This window comes from Echiichthys vipera, assembly GCF_963691815.1.
Source record: "Echiichthys vipera genome assembly, chromosome: 18".
NCBI lineage: Eukaryota > Metazoa > Chordata > Actinopteri > Perciformes > Trachinidae > Echiichthys > Echiichthys vipera.
In genome coordinates this window covers 12,243,985-12,264,969 of record NC_139843.1, presented here as the reverse complement: position 1 = coordinate 12,264,969, position 20,985 = coordinate 12,243,985, and the positions used below count along the sequence as shown (strand labels likewise).

General features: G+C 39.6%; 2 protein-coding genes across 2 annotated transcripts; both read right to left on the bottom strand.

The window, feature by feature from the left end:
- Positions 1 to 993: 993 nt before the first annotated feature.
- Positions 994 to 7,243, bottom strand: slc35g1 (solute carrier family 35 member G1; the record flags this gene model as incomplete). Its single annotated transcript, XM_083932234.1, has 5 exons — positions 6,853 to 7,243; positions 4,172 to 4,352; positions 2,790 to 2,924; positions 2,297 to 2,493; positions 994 to 1,406 (listed from the first exon to the last, which is right to left on the bottom strand). The coding sequence occupies exons 1-5, from the start codon at positions 7,169 to 7,171 to the stop codon at positions 994 to 996; spliced, it is 1,245 nt and encodes a 414-aa protein (XP_083788360.1). The 5' UTR covers positions 7,172 to 7,243.
- A 2,888-nt stretch (positions 7,244 to 10,131) lies between these two features.
- On the bottom strand, positions 10,132 to 20,635 carry lgi1b (leucine-rich, glioma inactivated 1b). Its single transcript, XM_083932192.1, has 10 exons — positions 20,308 to 20,635; positions 20,078 to 20,149; positions 18,686 to 18,757; positions 17,636 to 17,707; positions 15,226 to 15,297; positions 14,197 to 14,366; positions 13,339 to 13,503; positions 12,974 to 13,194; positions 12,231 to 12,477; positions 10,132 to 10,871 (listed from the first exon to the last, which is right to left on the bottom strand). The coding sequence occupies exons 1-10, from the start codon at positions 20,502 to 20,504 to the stop codon at positions 10,522 to 10,524; spliced, it is 1,638 nt and encodes a 545-aa protein (XP_083788318.1). The 5' UTR covers positions 20,505 to 20,635; the 3' UTR covers positions 10,132 to 10,521.
- Positions 20,636 to 20,985: the final 350 nt, after the last annotated feature.

Sequence of the window (20,985 nt, the reverse complement as noted above, 5' to 3'; positions counted from 1 at the left end):
TGCTGCCTCAGTTGGTTAGTTTCTTTGTCTTGTTTTGTCCTAACCCTTTCAAATCACCAACGTATCACAAACTAATTAACCGTCTGGTGGCTTTGACGAGAGCATAGATGGATATAACGGCTTCAGTTCCGCATGTAAACTTAAACAGGGCCGAAATATAGCAAACACTTGCACTGATATTGTTTTTTTAGGTGGCTAAAATATGTTTAGCTGCTACTCCCGTCCACTGCAGTAGCTGTCATGCCAGAACTCCTGACTGATCTTCAAGCAGGCGGCCTGCCCACCCCCATCTACTGTAGAGAATCTGAATACGCAATTTATACAACATCACTTCCAAAAAATCCAAACTATCCCTTTAAGATTTTTTGGCAGATAATTATTTGATAGTGCCTAAGGCATAACACAATAAAATGAAATAGCATTATCTTTTTCAATATCCCCTTTTGCCATGTTGTATAACACAGTATGAATGGTCCCAAAGCAGTAAACCTCTCTCTTTGGTTACTTAATTCAGGCAAAAGTAAAAGGAAAATATCCTTCACCCAACGGCTTCATTATGGGTAAATCCATCTTCCAGTCCCATTTATGTTTTACACATTTCATTTAGGGCAAAAAAGGAAATCTGGGTTGAGTCAACAGTTAGTTAGCTGCTCGGGCTCCAGGGAGCAGGATGTGGTTCGGAGTAGCAACAGTTTGTTCTTATTTTCTTTGGAGAAGTGTTCATTTAAACAAAAATAAATGCACAACATAGGTTGACTCTCAGGAATCAACATGTATAGATGTACACAATTCAATTTTGAATTTATCATAAACTTATAACTGAGCCCTGCTAAATTATCCTTCTATATTTCTATTTTTAACTCTCCAAAGAGCTTAAACTTCCTCACATGTCTGCATGTAAGTAACAAGTAAAATACAGAATAAATCAAGAACATATGATAGTGAAAAAAGAATAAATAGTAATACCAAAGCATTTTATGTTGCCTCTCCTTCTCAGCACTTGCGAGTGCTGCTGTACCACTTCTTAAGGGCTACTCCACTAGTGCTCACCACTACGCAAAGCGCCCCTCCGAGGCTCCACATGGTCGGCGCACGGTTGAGGAAAATGAATTGGAAGATGAACGCTAGCACCACATCGATAGTCCTCATCAGGGCCACAGGTCCAGCCTTCTCAATCTGCAGGGCCTTTGTGAGGAAGGTCTGGCCGGCAATACCAAGGACAGCAATCAGCATCAGCATCCAGCGATCACGGCCACAGAATGGGATTTTCCACTCCCCAAGGACGGATACAGTGATGATGCACTCGATGAAACCGATGACAGCGTAGTACCAGACAGAGAGGTAGTAATGGACGCTCTTCCCCATCTTGCGAAGAACAACAAATGTAAAAGCAGCCCCAATAGCTCCTACGATTAAAGAAAAATAAATAAATAAGACACTGGAAAAATACAGCGATCAGAAGAATATTTCAAATAAATAAAACAATTAAACCTAAAGGACAAAGGGTTGTGAGATTAATCAACATTTGCAGTGTGCGGTAAAGGAGTTATATTGGACTGCAGAATTGACAAGAAAACTTTTTTGGTTTGCCATTAGCAAAGGTTGTGGCTAGTATCTGGTAAGCCTGTGAATGTTCTCATTCGTCCAGGTCATCGTTATCCTCAAAGCAATTTCAGTCAAAAGCAACTGGACTGGTTATTTGTCTAGGAAGACGTTTCACCTCTCATCCAAGAGACTTCATCAGTTCATGTACGCATCTGACCAGGCTGGTCAAATAACCAGTCCAGTTGCTTTTGACTGAAATTGCTTTGAGGCTAGTATCTGGTACTTTGGAGCCATGCAACCACTCTACCCAGATTTTTAAAAATGCAAAAAAAAAAAAAAAACCTACACTACATCGTATATCCCAGCTGATGTGCTGGGGGACATAGCTGTATTGCACTGAACTCCACTAGTTACCATGGAAATCCTAATCTGGTTCACCGGATGTACTGTGCTGGGATAAAGCCTTTCTCCTCCCCTTTCGTTATCTTGGGGCCACCCAAGAGGATTGTGACTGGTTTAAAGAAATACAAACAAGCCGCAGATTTTACCCAACCCCAGAATGATAAACCTGTGCAGTGATGATGCAAGACTATGGTGTCCCTGACTGACAGATGTACCAAGAGTCTTAACAAAACATCTTCTCAACATCCTCATATTTCCTCCTGATTGATTTTACATACTTATTATGGTCAAACAAACTTAACTACTATATAAGCACTTTATGAAACTGTGTTTTTGTTAATCATGTCACCTGCAAAGGCAGCAATAGTCCCCTTGATGTGGTTAGTGTAGTTGCCTTCAATGCCACGCCGGTGGTCGCCAAAGAGGAATGGTGGCCGAGCTATGAGGAGGACTCCAGCAATGGTAAAAACAGTGAAGACACAGTCCCAGATTGTACATCTCTCCTTCAGGAAGATCCAGGCCAAGATGGAGGTAAAGACTGGATTACTGGAATAAAGAGAATATTAGTTAGAAGTGAGATGTGAAAAGAAGAGTAATATATGTATGGGTAGGATTAAATGCATCGTATACATAGAAGTTAAGGTTAATGATTAAAGTTAATGATGAGGTTTCACAAATATTTAATGAATTACTGAGACAAGAGAGCCATAATAAAGAGGCATAAAGAACATTCTGTAAAGATTAGCGAAAAAGGTGATAGGCCTATGATTAAGGGAGGAGAGAATCTATTTGTAGTATAAGTAGCTATAATCTCCACTAATCCACAACAATTAAATTCCTACCTGAACATGATGACTGTGGCGTCCGCTAGTGGCATCTGCTGAACAGCATAGAAGAGCAGGATCATGGCATTGGAACCAATGAAACCCCGGAGCACCAGATATATACGTTTGTCTCTTGGACCAAGGAAACCTGTCCTGGAGGAGCAGATATATGAGGATGATGGATGAATGAATGACTGGATGGATGGATGATGAGACTGACTAACAGAGGAAGTAATAAACACAATTTTAGACAAGGACGGATGGAGGGACAAATTGAGCAGCAAAGTGAGCTGAGAGATGACAAATGACTGGATGGATAGATGGGTAAGTAATGTGGAGATGTTAGCGACGGATTGAGCGATGGACGGATCAGGATGAAGGGACAAGGGGAGAGTTGGATATGAATTAATGTAAAAACAAAGAAGAATGTAGAGGGCGTATGGATGCAGGGATGAATAGGTAAATGAATGAATAGAAGTACTGCTGACAGTCTTAGGGAATAAAAGGTCTCATATTACACTTATTTTAACATTTATGCTGTGTTTTGAGTTTCTACAAGAACATGTTTACATGCTTTCATGTTAAAAAACACATTATTTTTCTCATATCCTCTGTGTGAAATGCTACGTTTTAGCACCTGTCTCTTTAAGCCCCCCTCCTAAAAAAGCCCAGTCTGTTCTGAATGGTCAGCGTTTTTGGGTTGGTGTAAAGGCGTTTTAATGTCTCTTTCTACCTAAATATAATATAGTACACACAGCATAGTTTCTGAATACAGGCTGCGTGTATTTCTGTGGATTTTTGATACATACACAGTATTTATGTAACAACTCAACCTGCTTTATAATACAAAATGACATTAAAATACTGTATATTTCTTTACAATATAAGACCTTTAATAACTGATAATCTGATGGGAAGTGTATTATGTGCTTGAACAGTTTTGTGAGGTAAAACGGTTACAATATGCTGTTATTGATCAGGTACACTTAAAAATCGAAAGGTATCTGAGTATATTAAAAGCATACACTTCGCTTTATGTGGAAAGGCATTATTCATAACCTTTCCAACATTGGATATACATAGTATACTGTATTTTTAAATCAGTAATAGTATATAAAAATACATGTCTTCCACAGCATTTTGACAATTTAAACTTGTCTGTGCAGTGATTGTATGTGATTTTTGCGCATGAACACAAAGCAGGAATCTCCTAAAATAAACTGCAGGCAGGGATATGCACTACCTCACCGCTGAGCTAATCTAATCACAACGTATGAATTGTTGGCTTGAAATAAAGACTGTTTGTTAGTAAATGCATGTGTAAAATCTTAAACCTGGGATTACACTTTTATTGTCTAACTGTGTAAATCTAAATGTTTGAGTTTCTCCATCATGCTTACTTGTGGTAGATGAGTAATGGCATAGTAAAGAGCATCTGGAAGAAGCAACGTATGGCGCTGATCTCTATGGCGTGGACTCCCTGGATGGTTTTTACCAAGAGCGCAATGATGGAGAAGAAAACTGTGGACAGGAACGCATAGAACAAACCAAGACCTGGACATTTCGGTGGTTTCTCTGAATCTGAGAAAGAGAGAAAAGGGGGAGCAGGATGGAGCAGAAGTTGAAAGTATGTTATTAAACTCCATTTCTCCTGGCTACAAAACTCAGTTCAAACACACACAAAACATCTGCAAAAGACAGTGGTGTGGTGTTTGCAGACCGCCTGTGAGCAAAAATAAGATGTATATGATATGCTTTTGGAGATTAAATACCAACCTGAGGTCACTCAGACATTGTTCTTTGTATTTGTACTGTGATCTACTTACCATTTCATGTATCATTTACTGTATTTGTTTTCTTAACCTGTTAAGCGAGCAAGTGAGGTGAGATCACTTGTGTGATTTGGGTGGGGAAAGTGAATAAACAGCCCATACCCCTACATCATTACCACAACTGAGGTGCCCTTGAGCAAGGCACTTAACCCCAATCGCTCCAGTAGAGCTGCTCAGTGGCGAGCAGATCAGACTGTGGTTATACTGTTCAGCTTCCAGGTGTGAATGTATAACTGGGTGAATATGATCAGGGTGTTCCTGAAAAATAGAGAATTGCCCTCGGGGTGAAATTTCCCTTAATATATAAAGGTTTAAAAAAGAATACATTTGCAGCAAGCCAAAGATATCCCCCTTTTTTATTCTTAGTTCCACTATAATATCATAATATAATATCTATATCTTATCATCCCTTTATTATTTCACTGAAGGTAGCCTATGTAAGAAATAATGAAGTACTGTCTAGAAATAATAACTATCTTTTGGTGTAAGAATACTTCAGCACAGTCATTTTTGATACAGGTACAAAAAAGTGCACAAAGGGATATTGATATCCAGGGCGCAGTGAGTGGAATCTCACTTCCCTGTAGGTTTAAAGCCAAACTCCCTTTCTTCCTCATACAAAGTTACACATGTGGGAAAATCCCTTCTTTACCATTACTGTTAGCTCTTTTGTTGATGGATACTAACATTGAACTGGAGTGAAAGCAAATAAAAGGGTCTTGTGTGCTCTGCTTAAAGGCTATGTATGGGGTGGCCCTGGTGCTGTAAAAGTGCACAGTCATCCTTCCTCTTTAAGGGCAAGATGTTTAACAGCAGATTATCTTTTTATCATCATATTACAAAAAGTATGAGGCAAAACATAAAGTACGACCATCAAATATTACCAATCAAATACCATTATCAAATATGATTTTTTCCCCCATAAATCTCTTAAACAACTCCAAACCTGCTCAAAACTACCAAACATTCAACCATTTTTGGGATTTTATCCCTTTAAATGTCAGTTTAATTATTTTAAATTGGAATTATTTATTTTAAAAAAGACAAAAGATGAATGATTTTCCATATAATAAATAGCAGGTTGATGAAACTTTGCTGGTGATTAGAGTCTTGAATATATCAAAGATTAGCAATACAACTGATTTGATTGCATTAGTATTTTTTATGCTGTTCAAGATTCGGACTCAGGTACCCCTCATGGCTGAAAATGCCCCATAGACTTCCATTACAACCTCGTTTTTTGATCTCACTGCCATTACAGTATAAAATCATGCATTCTGTAATGCCAGCATTCCATCTTAAAGAGAAGTAGTGACATTTGACATTTTTACTGTATAACAGCAGATTCTACCGTTTTCCCATTGTAGGCCGATGCTTGAAAACCTTGTATTTTTGCCAGTTATATGAGCCCTGTGACTACCAGGGGGCCCCAGGTTTGAGTGTGTGAAATCATTTTTAAATCCACATCTGATTCATAAATGTGAACATTCATTGTGCAAACTGCAACAAAACTTGAACAAAGGAGAACATAACAGAAGGACTTTGAAACAAAAATACCCAGGCTCTGAATCCTTCTTTATCATCACTCCTAGCTCTTTATCTTATCGACTTATCGAACTGGAGTGAGAGCAAATATTCAAACCACCGTTGTTGCTACAATGATGAAACTAAAAGGGTCTTGTGTGCTCTGCTTAAAGCCTACAGGTATGGGTGGCCCTGTTGCTGTGAAAGTGCACAGTCATCCTTCCTCTTTGTTTTACAGCAGGTTATCTTTTTATCACCATATTACAAAAATGATTAGGCATAACACATAAAGTACGACAATCAAATATGACTGTATTAGTCTAAATGAATAATAAACGACTATAAAAAGCTCCCCATCAATTGAACAGCTCGCACCATCGGGACCCACTTTTACTGTGACGTAAAGCACATCGTGAAGTTACGTAATTTGTGTAAATCTTAGAGAGATGTTTTTTCATAAAATGTGTGCAGTGACTTTAACTGTTTTCCTTCAACTATATCCCTGCTAATAGGCTAATAACCCCCACGTGATATCAGCACTGATATAGGAAACATGACGTTACACGGTTGTATAACGTGAGGCTACGGAGGAAGCCATTGGTCCGCCCGCTGTTTATCCCTCTATTTCTGCATCGCTTTCCCACCACAAAGTTCATCAACGTGCGATGCGAGGACACGTTATCACTTCAGTTTGAGACAGCAGTAAAGTGCGTGCGCTCTTCTACCTTCACGTGCGCTTCCGTCTCGGGATGCGAGCCCGCGTCTGACGCAAAACGCCGGCGGGCATAGCGTTGTCTTGCCGCTGCCTTCCGGTGAATCGCCGCTTCCTCTCGCTCCCTCAGCATCATCATCGCCGCCGTAATCACACGACACATGGCAGTTGCTGTGCAAGTGAATCCTCGCCGCCGTGCGCTCATCATCGCCGCTCTCGTCCTCGTCGCCGCTGTTTGTGCCATGGCTGTCAACTTTGTGAAACACCACGGTAACGCCGTCCTCTATGGACAAAGAAGCCCGCTCATGCGAACAGTGGTTACAGTCGCCCATGGTGAGATGCGACGGCTGAGCGGCTGCATGCCTCGGACAGAGTGCTGCTGTCCGCTTTCTTCGGTGCCCTGAGTGACTGAGAAGACAAGGTTAATGACTAACCTTGGTGGCAGGATACTCACTCCCATGCGGTGGTTACTTTACCCACAGGGGGGCAGAACTGGACCCAAACCAACTCTGCTGGACAACTAAAACATTACCCAACGTTTACGCCCATAGCCGGGGAAAGCGGTGGAGATGTGAACCAACCAAAACTAAGCGTGCTCACATTTGGGCTGACAGACGTCTTTATGAAAAACATTGATGTCTGTTACGTCGTGGCATTAAGTGTTAAATTTGCCTGGCTCATAATTTTGACTTAATTTGCAAGTCAGTTATGACTTAGTGTTAGGCTTTATGATTATGACTTTTAAGCAGCAGTGGGAAAAAATACTACTCAGAAACTTAGCTGGAAGTAGAAATGCTTTTAGTCTAAAAATATTACTAGTAAAAGTGCTGAGTTCATAATGTAAATTAAGTAAAAGTACACAAGTATTATCAGCACAATGTATTTAAAGTATCAAAAGTAAAGTACTCATGCAGAATGGCTATTTTAAGGGTTATAAAATCATACACTATTCAGTTTTTATCACTAACAACCACACGTGAGAACATTTGAATGTTGTAGTTCATCAATGTGGAGTCTATTTAAGATACTTTGTATATAACTAAGTAAATTAGAAGTTTATTACTGCATATTGTAATGTAATACAGACGAGTAACTACAAAAGTCAAGAAATGTATCCTAATGGAGTATAAAGTACAATATCTGAAAAAAAACTAGACTAGAAGTATTAGGTGCCATGAAATTGATATACTGAAGTAAAGTACAGTATTTTGTATAATGTAGTTAGTTTCATTCCACCACTACTTTTAAGTCAAAATAATGCATTTGACAAACTAAATCATAACTGAGTCATAAGTATGAGTTATATAACATTCCATTTTTCATTCTTTCCCCCTAAACTTTTATGCATGTTTTTGGCTGGAGCTGGCCTGGGGCATCAATGTGTGTGCTGAAAAGTATTTTTGCTGATTCACTACCTCACTACAAGGCCACAGGTAAACCCTTACCTTTTACCACCACGGTGGGGTGCCCACAACACACTGGCTGACTGACAACACTCTTGTAGGGCAAGACTGGATGCCAGTGCACTGAACTATAAATAATGCCTAGCAAGAGGGATTACAAATTGATAATGGCAATAGCTAATTTCATTATGTTGTGATTATATCACAGCTAAAGGGCTCTTACCTGTGATATCTTCATAATATACCATGGCCTTCACCAAAGTCACAAAACCACAGAAACAGTCAAAAATAATATTTTGTCAAATGGAGTCTGGTGGCTTTAAAGAGAGCATACGCAACGGCTTCAATTCCCTGTCAGAAAGGGCTGTCTGAAAGCAAATTCACCTTTTTTCTCATGAGTAAGACTGAATTGGACAAAGGAATTAAACACCATAGCCATTGTATGTGGTTCTAACATCACAGCTATGAACCAGTTAGATTGCTCGATTTGAGCTACCTGTTTTATAAAAAGTAATTTATACTGGCAATCAACAACAACAATAAATAAGCTGCATCTCTGATTTAACATTTTAGTATTTTATTACCACTGTACATAAAATACAATGAGCAAAACGACAAGGGAATAGCTACTATCCTCTATCCTTACCTAACTAGATTAGACTGACACAAGTAAGCCTACACTGCTGCAGAATGTTACGCAGGAAGTGATCCTTATCTACACTAAATTCTAAATCTATGAAAATAAAACATTGAGTGTGGTCCCCTCTACATACAAAAGCAATATCATATAAATTACTTTACACAGTATTGTAAAAACGTAAACATTATATTTGGCAAATCAGTGAAGTTGTTAGATGTTATCTGAATTCTGTGTCAGAATAAGAGGACCGTGTGAAAGCACAGGTACCAGGTGCTGCACAGTGGTTGGCTTTTTTAGTTGCGGAGTAAAGACAACAATGGTTTTGTCAATGAGGGAGAAAAGGGGTAAGAGTGCAGTGAAAGAGGGAGGGCTTGGTGACACAGTGGGATGCTTCTAGCTTGTCATTCATCAGGAATGAATCAACACTGAGTGTCTGTATCATGCATGCAGTCTCGCTTTACTGATGGTCATTGAGTAGACTGGACGGAGAAGGTGTTTTTTTCTTAGTTTCTCACAGTTTTTAGTGGTTTTCATCGGTTAGGGTTACTTCTTTAAGTGGTAAGTAATTACAAAAGACATAGGTTGATGAGCTGCCAATTTGCACTGGAAGAATGAAGAATCCTCAACAAGTGGTCCAAATTCTACCTGCATTTGGTTGGAAGCTTGTATTATTTCCAAGTTCAGGTCTTACAGTAACAAACTATCCCTGACATTGCCAACTGCAGTGTTAAAATATTCTTGTACATTTGTGAGGTTGTCCATCTTCCCGAACAACCCAGACTTTGTCACATAAATGCCATTGCTTGTATACAACGTCCAAATAGCTCAGTGGCTTACATGCCATGTATAAGATCTTGTAATGACATTTTACTCTTAAGTAAGTTTTCATGAAACGCCTTGTCAAATTAAAAAAACACTCAAATAATAAAAAAACTGCCTTCTTTAGGTGGTCTTTCTAGAAAAACTGTACACTTCTTCACGTCACACCATTCCCTCAAGAATATTGCCCTATTTGTCTATTATTGCATGGTCATAAGCACTACTAACGTCCTAAATCTTTCCTATCAAATTCCTACAAAATAAATACAAGTGTATGAAGTTGATTTGCAGAGACATATACTGTTCTGTGTGTCTAACAACTGTAAGCACACCCGCAGGTTTGAATAATAGACAAAAGTAGTGATTTCATAGCTTGTTTTTCCTGAAAGATAGTCAGTTCGCACATGGATTTTGTGTTGGGGGGGGGGGGTTCAAATGGAGTATAAGGCAGTTCCAAATAGTGAGGGATCAAGATGAAATGCAAGGAGTTTATCCAAATGAAGTAGTTGCAGCAGGTTGCCAAACTTAGGCATCAGGGACTGTGTAGAATATGTTTGCAGTGTAATGGACATGGGTCAGATCCTTAAAATAACTAATAATCATAACAAATGCAAGAATTTCAACCACTGAGACTCAACCCAAAGGTCCTGAACTGTATTTGAAATATCTCAAGATAGTTTGAGCTTCTGCTCAAAACTTCCTTCTGTTAAAACTGAGGTGGGGATTCGTGGTGGGTTCTAAATGGGACTGACAACATAGTCACAAAAGAAAGCCTTTTGAATTGTAGTGTACATTAATCGTCCCTAATTAGACAATGGGTTTAGTTACTCAAATCGATCATGAGGTGCTCATAGATCTGAGTTTTTCCCTTGAAGCTGGATGCAAGCAGAAAAACACGGTCGTCAATGGAAACTAGAGAAAATGCTCGAGGCGCCTGGATATTCAGCTCCTGAGATGGGACAAACTGGGCCCTCTCAGTGTCCCATTGGTAGACCTGCGTCAGTGAATAATCGCTGCCCAAGATGGCATACTGCCAGTTGCCGATGGAGACAGGCTGGAACACCATGGAGCCACGGGATGGAAATGTCTGGACCTCTTTAAACATGGCACCGTCCCAGCGCATCACCTTGGAGTCCCCAATGAATCTTGTCAAGCATATAAACAGTTCACCTTTGAAAAGATTCAAGGGGCTGTTTAGTTTACACATTCAGCTACTCAATCTGGATCTGAAATACAAATGCTTATAAAAACTGTTTGTTATTCAAAAATAACTCAACATGTTATCTATAGCTATTTAGCAAATAGACACTAATAGATGAGCTTTCCTTTACAAAGACAAAATTCAGAGAATGTTATACAGTAATGATTTATGGGCAGTTGTTATGGCAGTTGTCATTACCGCCTCTTACCACCTTCAAAATGAATGCCTATGAGCAATGTGGAACTAAAGTGTGATAAATTATAGCTAAGGGCGAGGCATTAAATTAACACATCAAAGGAAATGTTGACCCTGGTTGAAGGTTCACTGTTTATCATATGACACACTGCAGGCTATCTTAAAGGGATAGTTTGGATTTTTTGAAGTTGGGTTGTGTGAGGTATTTCTGCATAGTCAGTGTGTTACCTACAATAGATGGTGGTCAGCCCACTCCTGGTTTGGAGAAGCAGGCAGGCCACCCAAAAAAGGCCTACAGTCAAAACAGGAACTGAAGCCGTTATATAAATCTTTGCTCTCTTCAAAGCCATCCGCTGGTTTTGACCAAAAAAAAATCACGTAATTTTATATTGGAGAAAACACTTTATGTTGTGCACTTTGAGAGTAGTTACTTAATATATTAAATGCACTATATGAGGCAGCATGGACTGATGATGGGGATGATGGCGAGTTGGGTAGCTTTTACTATTTTACTGTTTTTTATATTTATTTATTGGTTTGTATGAATGTCTCACTGCGAGACAAATTTACCTGTGGGGACAAATCAATCAATCAATCAATCAATCAATCAATCAATCAATCACTGCCTGGATATGTTAGCTTGAATGTGTTATGTGACTTTGGTGTTCTAAAGGGTTCGTCCAGATTCTGGTGGCTTTGAAGAGAGCATAGATGGATATAACCTTTCCTTAAGGGGAAAGGGTTGTCTGAAGGCAAGTTAAAGCAATGAAAATATTCTAATTATAATGTATACTTCAGCTTTGATTTGATTTTTGAGGTGGCTAATATATATTTTGCTGCTGCCCATGCTGTACATTGCTTACAGTAGCTTTCGTGTTGGTACTCCTGTCTGCTTCTCCAAACTGGGCTTGTTCAAAAATCAGAACTATGCCTTTAACCTTAGCATATAAAATGGAATCTAAAATGTACTGTATATGCATAATCCTGCTGCAAGAACAAAATATCTCACACCACATGATACTGTGATACTATATGTTTAGAAAAGTTTCTTGCAATGTGCAGAATGTCTATTTAGTCGGTGTAAAAATAAGCCGTGTGTGTACACACACTGCTATTCAAGCTGCAGCTCTCACCTTTGACTTTGAAGTGTTTGACAGAGAAAACGTCCTCCATCTCTGGTATGTCAGTCCTGCGGTCAAACTGTTTCTGATTCCTGTTCCACTGATAGACAACGGGCCTCTGGGAGCTGCTGGACAAGATCAGGTGCGGTTTGTTGGAGATCTCCAAATATTCTACATCTGTGTCCCGGAACCAGGGGTGGAGTGATTGGTGGGAGTAGAAGCCATTGCCATTCCATTTGTACACTGTTGTGGAGCCGGCCTACGAGAGGAACATGTGCAAAATGTCAGATCAAATGTACTGTAACAAATAGATTTTATGCTAAGTTTATGCGTGTGAGTATGTTAGTGAGTGAGTTAGTGTGTGTGTGTGTGTGTGTGTGTGTGTGTGTGTGTGTGTGTGTGTGTGTGTGTGTGTGTGTGTGTGTGTGTGTGTGTGTGTGTGTGTGTGTGTGTGTGTGTGTGTGTGTGTGTGTGTGTGTGTGTGTGTGTGTGTGTGTGTGTGTGTGTGTATCTGAACATATGTGAGACCATATGTGAACATTTGGCAACACCCGAGTAATCAACAGGAACAGATGCAAACCAACATACTGCAGAGACGGACACCAGGAGGAAGGGATGCTTGACATGGTGAGAAGCTTAGAGGAGCAGTACACATACAGGGGCAGGACACAATGACAGAAACCCCTGCACAATATGACTTAATCCCCATAAAATGAAGCACTTTTAGAATACTGCAAAATAAAAAAGTAGCCAACCTTAGAGCTGTCAGCGATGACAAAGAAAGACTCTCCGTCAATCATGAACGTCTCGATGTCGTTAGGTTTGCGAATCTTCAGGATGTCAATGTCCTGGATCTTGATGAACTTGTTGGCGGAGGTGTCACGTTTGTAAATGTGCGAGCCGCCGAACAGCTGGGCCACGATGACAAAGAGGTGGTTGTCAATCACCATTGGCTTGCAAACCACAGTGGAGGTGCCTGAAGAGACATAAAAACAGTTTTAATACTGGACAGATAACCATTAACACTGGATTATTACATCCCCATTAATACATTTCCATTTGAGGAGGAAACATTTCCCTCATAACGACGATGCTGCTCTTTGCTTTTTCATGGACTCACTTTCAATGGTGTCGTAAGTTCTAAAGGTCATCTCAACATGATCCCATTCCAGGAAGCTGCACGTCCCAGCAAACGGTTGGGCAAACACAACATACTGATCCTCAGCAAAGGTGAAGGCCCCCACCGAAATGGACTCAAACTTCAGCGACTGATAGGAGGCAAACTCTGAAAAGTACAACATGACAATGAATTACGCACTTTACCTTTAAATAATCCATGCTTAGAGAGGAGGTTGGGCTGGATGGTTGGGTCATACACAGACTTTCACCCAGGAGGCCGGGGTGTCCTGTCCCATGTTAAAGTGAAACTCAATTACCTAACAGACACACATCACAATATTTTACTAAACTTAAGTGACGTTCTAATCGTTTTTGTTTTAATTCACAACTTAACCACATTTGAAACTATGACCGTGAAACATCAAAATGTGTGGGTATGTGAGGAGTAGGGAATGAGAACGAGTTGCAGTGATTCAGAAAGTTTTTTCTGGTGACTGGGTTGTGATGTTACAACTATACTATACTTGTATAAAGGGCTACCACAGTGCTGTTACAGTCATTCACCCGGCTGCAATGACAGTGCAGACAAATGCAGAGAGCGCAGAGAATACAGATGAGAAGACCTAGAAATACTGACCAATCAGAGCACACTGGACTTTTTCAGGAAGAGGGCTTAAAAGAGACATTTGCTAAAACCAATCGTTTCAGACAGAGGGTGAATAGAGGTGTATTCAGACGGACAGTATGAGAAAAATAATGTGTTTTTTGTACATTAAAGGATGTAAACCGAACACAAGTATGAACCTAAAAATTACTATAATGCTTCTATGATGGGGGGCAGATACAGGAAGATGATAACCTGCTGTGATGCAGTCGAACGAATGTGGAAGCAGGTCATTGATTTTCTTCCCCTGGTGAATGGGCGGACCGCTGCAGTAGATCTGGTCCAGGGTGGCATTGGTGTGGTGCATCCACTCCACCAACCACTTGAGCTTGCAGTCGCATATCAGGTTGTTGCCACGTAGATCTCTACATGTGTGGCCGGATGGCATGGGACATAAGTTTAAAGTTTCTCCAAGACATAATATCATTAATATTTATGCTGAAACATGTATTTCTAAATGTTTTTTTGATGCCAATCCCAGTTCAGTTTCTTTTCTGCCATCTGTCTCTCCTGTCCTTGGCTGCTACTTTGGATTCAAGCCACGAAAGCCGCCACAACAACGAGTGTTCTACCTCCTGAGTAGTCTCTCCACTCTAGGTCTGAATTGCTGTTGACCTTGGATGTGTGCATTGAATCCACACACAAATTGTAGCCTGCATTATTCAAGCTGATTGTGGCTGTGACAAAAGCGAGGCTTCAGTTCTTTTCTCTGTAATTGACTTGTTTACCATTGACATTCTGGCATTCTACCCCGAGCCTTTCATTTCTCTCCTTGAGATCTTTACCTTTTTTTCAATTGAGTATCATCTTCTACAACCTACAATCTTTTACTCAATAACTCATCTTCCTTCTTTTCATCCTTACTGTGCCCTCTTTTTTATCCTCGGTTTAGTGTGGGCATTCCCCTCTTTTCTTTTTTCCCATTACGATCATATAATATTAGTTTATTTAATCCCATAGTTTAAGAAAAGAGGGAAGAAGACAAAAGGAAGATTTTTGCTTAACATTCGCCATAAATCCTGTCCTTCCTTTAAAAAGAAAAAGCATTTGACTTCTATTGGCCCACTATCAACTCAGATTTCATACATTAACTTTAACCTTGCACATAAATGCACAGAAATGGCCATTATAGAATGAGCCAATAAATCAGAAAAAAGATTGACTGATTACTACATTTCAGCATGTCAAAAAAGCACCCTTAGTTAAAAATTGAACAGAACTCACACTTTGGTCAAAGCGTCCATGCCTTTGAAGACATCTTTGGGCAGCGTCTCAAGGTTGTTGTAAGCCAGACTCCTAATCAACAAAGATAAAACAATTCCTTCCGTTAGCCAGATTGACTTGAGGCCAAGAGTAGAAGAGAGAAACGATCAAAACCTGGCCTTATAGACACATTTCATTTGTAAGCGAAAGACTGAACACTAAAACAGAGAGAGATGTGAATGAAATGTCAGCGTAATACATGAACACTGCATTATTTATTTGAGAATCTGTTATCCGGAGAGATAGGACATTTTGCTTGGAGTTTGTGCAAGAATGCACTCCCCAAACAGATGGGGATAGAGCAGAGTGGACAGGATTCCAGCCTGCAGCTTTTAATAATGTATTAACTGTATGTGACACATTAAAATTACCATCTAATAATGCATTTATCCGCCATTCTTTATCTAAAAGGCATGAAACAGGAGCACTTTATCCCATCATGTCTTTGCATGTCTTTCTGAATCATGAATAGATCTTAATAGCAAATGTTATAGTGGCAGTGACCTCAAGTGGCCGTTTAATTATGACATGCACGAAGGAGAAAATCAGCTGACATGTTGAAAAAGTCTACATAAGGAGGAAATCGGGTAGATGGGTCCAAAAACACTGGACTCGAGGCCAGTATCTGTATACCCTTTGCAACCAAAACTCACTGTCTTTATTTTAAGTTACGTGCGTCGTAGTGATGTAGAACGTGACGTCATGTGTCACATCATTATGAAAAGTAGCAATGTACAGAAGTACTTATTTTAACCCAAATCATGATCTTTTTGCCAACCTTAAAGGGACAGTTCATCCCAAAATCAAAAATACATAGTTTTCCTCTAACCTGTAGTGCTATTCATCAATCTACATAGTTTGACTGCGAGTTGCCCAGTGGTGGAGATTTCTGCCATGGAGCTCTCTAATATAATGGAACTAGATGGTACTCAGCTTGTGGTGCCCAAAGCGCCAACGACAGACATACTCAACGGCAATGGGTTTTTTTTAGAAATCCTGACGCAGTTACCTAAGATAATCCACACAATTTATTGTCAGCAGTTTCATGTCGCAACTATTTTCTTTCTACCAAACTACACCTAGCAAAACTTATCACAGCGCAGAAGGAAGCGTACTCATAGATGAGCGGGTCCTGTTTGCGACTGCGCATAATGTAAACATCAATGTCGTCCTGCTCAGCTAAATGTAATGTTAGCTAGCTCAGGTGAGCTAGCAGTATTGGTTAGCTATAATAACTTATTTCCACAAGCTAGCAATGTCAAAACACGAGGGATTTCTGTGCGATGATACAAGGCATAATGAGTGCAGATCTTAGTCAGGCGTAAAAGAATACAAGGGAGAAAATTCCATGGGTGTGTTTTATGTGACTTTTACAGAGCCGATATTGTTGTAACTAACACTAGTATTTGCAGTTTCATCATCTTGTCTTCATCATCAGAGTTAGCCTATATGTTCTATGACCTAAAGCATGCATGAATAAATGCTGGTACACTGCTAAACCTCTCATATCTGAGTATTACAACATTTCCTAAACTTTAAACTTTGATAGGAAAGTTCAAAGTCACCCATTTATTCATACATTATGTCATACATGATGAGGAACACAAGTATGCAAGCTTTTGGCTGCACTGCGCTGCATAAACTCTTTTAGGAACAACCTATCAGACTTTAGAGACAGATTATAGGTCACTCCCTGGTGTAAGGTTACAGAACAGTTATATTTAGTTTTGACCTTAAAGGTCACAAACGTTCTTAACTATCTTTAGTTTTGGCAAGCTTTGCAGTTCAGAAAAATATAAACGTGTTTACAAAATAAACTGTTCAAGATTTTGATACGGTTATTTCTGTTAACAAGGGATACAGCACTTATTACTTATACTTATTATCACACTCACAATCCACTCTACAGAAGATACAGAGAACTGCTGACACATTCGTGAACATTAGTGATGCTATATGACAGTTAAAGTAATAACAGCATTCCTTTTTTTCCATAAAATAAATTCGTGAAGTACGAATGTGACATCCAGATCAGCACTAAAGCAACCTGATCCAGCTGACACTTTCAGCCAGTAACCTTGGACATCCCCACTGGCAGCAACACTGCCTACCTTTGCATTTCAGACAGTGATAAAGTGAGAGAGAGAGAGAGAGACAGACAGGCAGACAGACAGACAGACAGACAGACAGACAGGAAATGGATGCACGATTTATTTTAGAATACCATGAATACTAATATCCCATTACCTCTCCCCAAGAGAAAAGACTTAAACAGAGAATGTGAAAGCGGCAGGGCTGACAAAAGGAATAAAGGATGTAGATGGAAATGGATAAAGAGTTCTCAAACATGGTCACCAACCAAAATACTTACAGATGTATCAGCGCTTTCAGGCCTCGGAAAGCATATGGGGATATCGATGCAATTTTGTTGTTTTCAATAAATCTGTAAATGAGAAGTATTTAATTGGCATTTCGATAAACTGATGGAATAACACTATGTAAGTCATTCCACAAATAAACTGAAATCCTTTACATTTCTACACGTCTTCACTCATTGCAGTTAGCAGCACTACCAGAAGGTTGTGTAGAAAACCTGAGCTCTGTCCAAATTACATATTGCACTGTATACAAACAAAGTATCCAGTGCATTTTTTACTGAGAAGAATGTCAGAATGAATTATACTTTAAAGGCACAGCACAACCAAACAGGTGTTTTCAATTAAGCTGGGCATTAGAAGAGGTCTGCAAACTTTTTTTATTCATACGTATCATAAAGATGTAAAAGTTGTCCTCTCCTAATGAGGCAACATAAGTGAAAACATGTGTGGGGGCTTCAATATTGCTGGATTTGAGTGTAGTGTTGATGAACACAGTGTAAAAGTCCTGCATTCAAACTCTTACTCAAGTAAAATTACTATCTAAGCATCAAAATATACTTAAAGTACTAAAAGTAAAATTACACATAATGCAGAATGGCCCATTTGAGAATCATATATTATTTTACTGAATTACAATGAATGAATAGATGTTTACATCACTTTAGTATTGCGGCTGGTGGGGCTTATTTTTATAACTTAATATACTGTTGGGTACAGTAGCTTAAACTATAATAATACATCATTATTCTTAGTTGATTTATATTTTTTATAAATAATTAGTATCTTTAATGCAACTAAAGCTATCAAATAAATGTAGGGGACTTGAAAGTACAATAATTGCCTCCAAAATGTAGTGAAGTAAAAGTAGAGAGTATCATGAAATGGAAACACTAGAGTAGAAGAGTACAAGTGTCCCAAGACTTTTCTTAAGTACAGCTCTTAGTTACATGTACAGAAAATGCATTTCACTACTAGAGAACAGTTTTACGACCCTTTACCGCACAAATGTATAAACCAACCACTTATAAAAGATAAATACTTACAGATATTCAAGATGAGGTAAACCCAGGAACGCATCCTCATCGATTAGGTCTAATGAATTTGCTGTAAACAACCTGTCAAGAAAAAGAAAAAAAAATCTTAAAGAATATTACGATCGTTGATTTTATTATAGTCCCCACAGAGCTCCTAAATACCTATGTTGTCCATGTTTCATATAGGTCAAACTTGAAAACATCAGTAGTTAACTAGGAGGAAATAAAATAACAAAACCTGACAGTGTATCTTAAAACTCATGCAATCACATTGGGATAAAAGTTGTGATGTATTATTGCCTATTATCAACATCCAGTCCAAGAGAGAGGGAGGGATAGCACTACAGACAACAGACTCATTCAGCATTTCTGCCCACCGTATGTGGTCAAAGAATGAATGAAATGAAATGAATAAAGGAGAAATGGCAGATCACTCCTACATGGTTTTCATGACATTAATGAAATAGAGGAATGGATGCATCCTCCTACGTGTTTCTGAGTCACCCTTTAAACCAGTAATGTAAGACTAGTGTCCTATGGCATTTTATATTTGAAACATCATTTTTTAAGATTTTACTTTAAAAGTACTGTAAATCCAGGGGATGAGTTTGGCCCTAAATTCCGAGATATGAAAATTGCTAAAAATCAAATTATGTTTATTTCTCACTGCACCCTCAGCAAACCAGTGACATTTTACACCCACTATATTGGAGGTTAAGTTACTCCTGGTCAAATTGGCAGTAAATAATGACAAAGGGGATGAAGCCACTGGTTTGTTTAAATTCACCCTCCTTCTGGTCACAAGTCTGCATGCACATCCGGACTGATTGAGCGCCATCTGAGCACACGGGAGAATAAATGCTGTCAAGAGAAATTTTTTGGAGAGATGCTGCAGTGATGCTTGGTGACAGCGTGCTGTTTATGTGCAGTAAACTGAAGCAAGTGTGATTAGAGAGCACAGTTAAGCCTAACCATGCTGTTAATCTGTGGGTCTGCATACCAAATTGCCCAACACGCTCTAGTTCGACCAAGATGTTTAATAATAAAGGTCACATGTCAAAGAAATGGCGAGATAAACTCGACAGTTATGTGTGCAAATATGACTTTTACTGTTTTTTTGGGGCGAAAGGAACATGTTCATTATTCATATCTTCCCAGAAAACACACGTTGCTCCTCTCTCCCCAGCGCCTGCTGTTAGTGGCTGTAGCCATGTGGTCTATTGCATAATCCTGACACCATTACAGAGAATCCCCCTTAAAATCTGCATCTAATCTGCCACCATGGAAGTCCTCTGGGGAGCTCCTGCATCATTGTTTGCCTCTGTAAAACACTAACAATGGAGAGAGAGACAGACAGACAGAAAGACAGACAGACAAATAAATAGATAGATAGATACTCACAGCAGTTGCAGGGCAGGTGTGTGAACAAAGCTTCCTCCTATGATTTCATTAAATCCAGACTTGACAAAAGATCTGATGGAGAACACATGTGAAAGGGGGGGGGGGGGGGGTGGGGGTTAGCTGATAGTATAATAAAGATTGGTCCTGGTGAAAGGCAGATACAGAGTATTTCCATTAGCTTTAATTAGGAACAATACATCAAGATTATATTCAGGTGTAGGGGCACTTACAGTGAAACGACGTCGGGTGGGAAAGTGTGAGGCACGGATCGGACATTCTCACACAGAGCATTATCTTTGGTGCAGGTACATCCAACGGGGCATCTGGGCTGCCTCACTCTCCGTCCGTCTGCTGGAAACAATAAGCTGACAGCGGCGACCCAAACCAGGAGCGTCCGTCCTTTCCATCCTCTGCCCGGGTATCCCATCTCTTCTGTCCCGGTCGAGTATACTATCACTCCTGCACATGCAACTTCTCGGCAAAATCCTCCACGATTTGTAACCCTCGGTAGTGTTTTTTTTCCCTTTAATTCAAATATATGTTTCTGTCTTATTGGCTTTGTTTTAATGACAGAATCTGGCGTTGTGGGGCTCAGATGCAGGCTTGTGTCTATGCTTCTTGCGTCTCAATAGGTAGGCACCAGTCCAGCGGATTCGTTCTGCAAAGGCGCAGGATTACAAATGCGGGACAGACAGGACATGAGAACAGAGAGCAGTCTCAGGTTTTTGTCATGAAAAAAAGGGAATTATCTCAAATGATCTAAAACACGCTGCTATAAAACAAACAAAAAAAGTGATTCCTAATGATTCTGCCGCTTACAAATAAGTTGTCTGTCAGACTCAATGCTGCGCCACGAAAGGAAAAACAAATAAAAGCGTAAATTCCCGTGAGAGAGAAAGAGAAGAGAA

What these genes read in the sequence shown, in the direction of transcription:
- lgi1b (XM_083932192.1), bottom strand. Translation starts at nt 20,504, where the DNA reads ATGGGATACCCGGGCAGAGGATGGAAAGGACGGACGCTCCTGGTTTGG. An exon ending in ACACCTGCCCTGCAACTGCT is followed by an intron (nt 18,758 to 20,077) that starts GTGAGTATCTAT and finishes TTTTCTTGACAG; the next exon opens with GTTGTTTACAGCAAATTCAT. An exon ending in AACTTACGACACCATTGAAA is followed by an intron (nt 13,195 to 13,338) that starts GTGAGTCCATGA and finishes ATGTCTCTTCAG; the next exon opens with GCACCTCCACTGTGGTTTGC.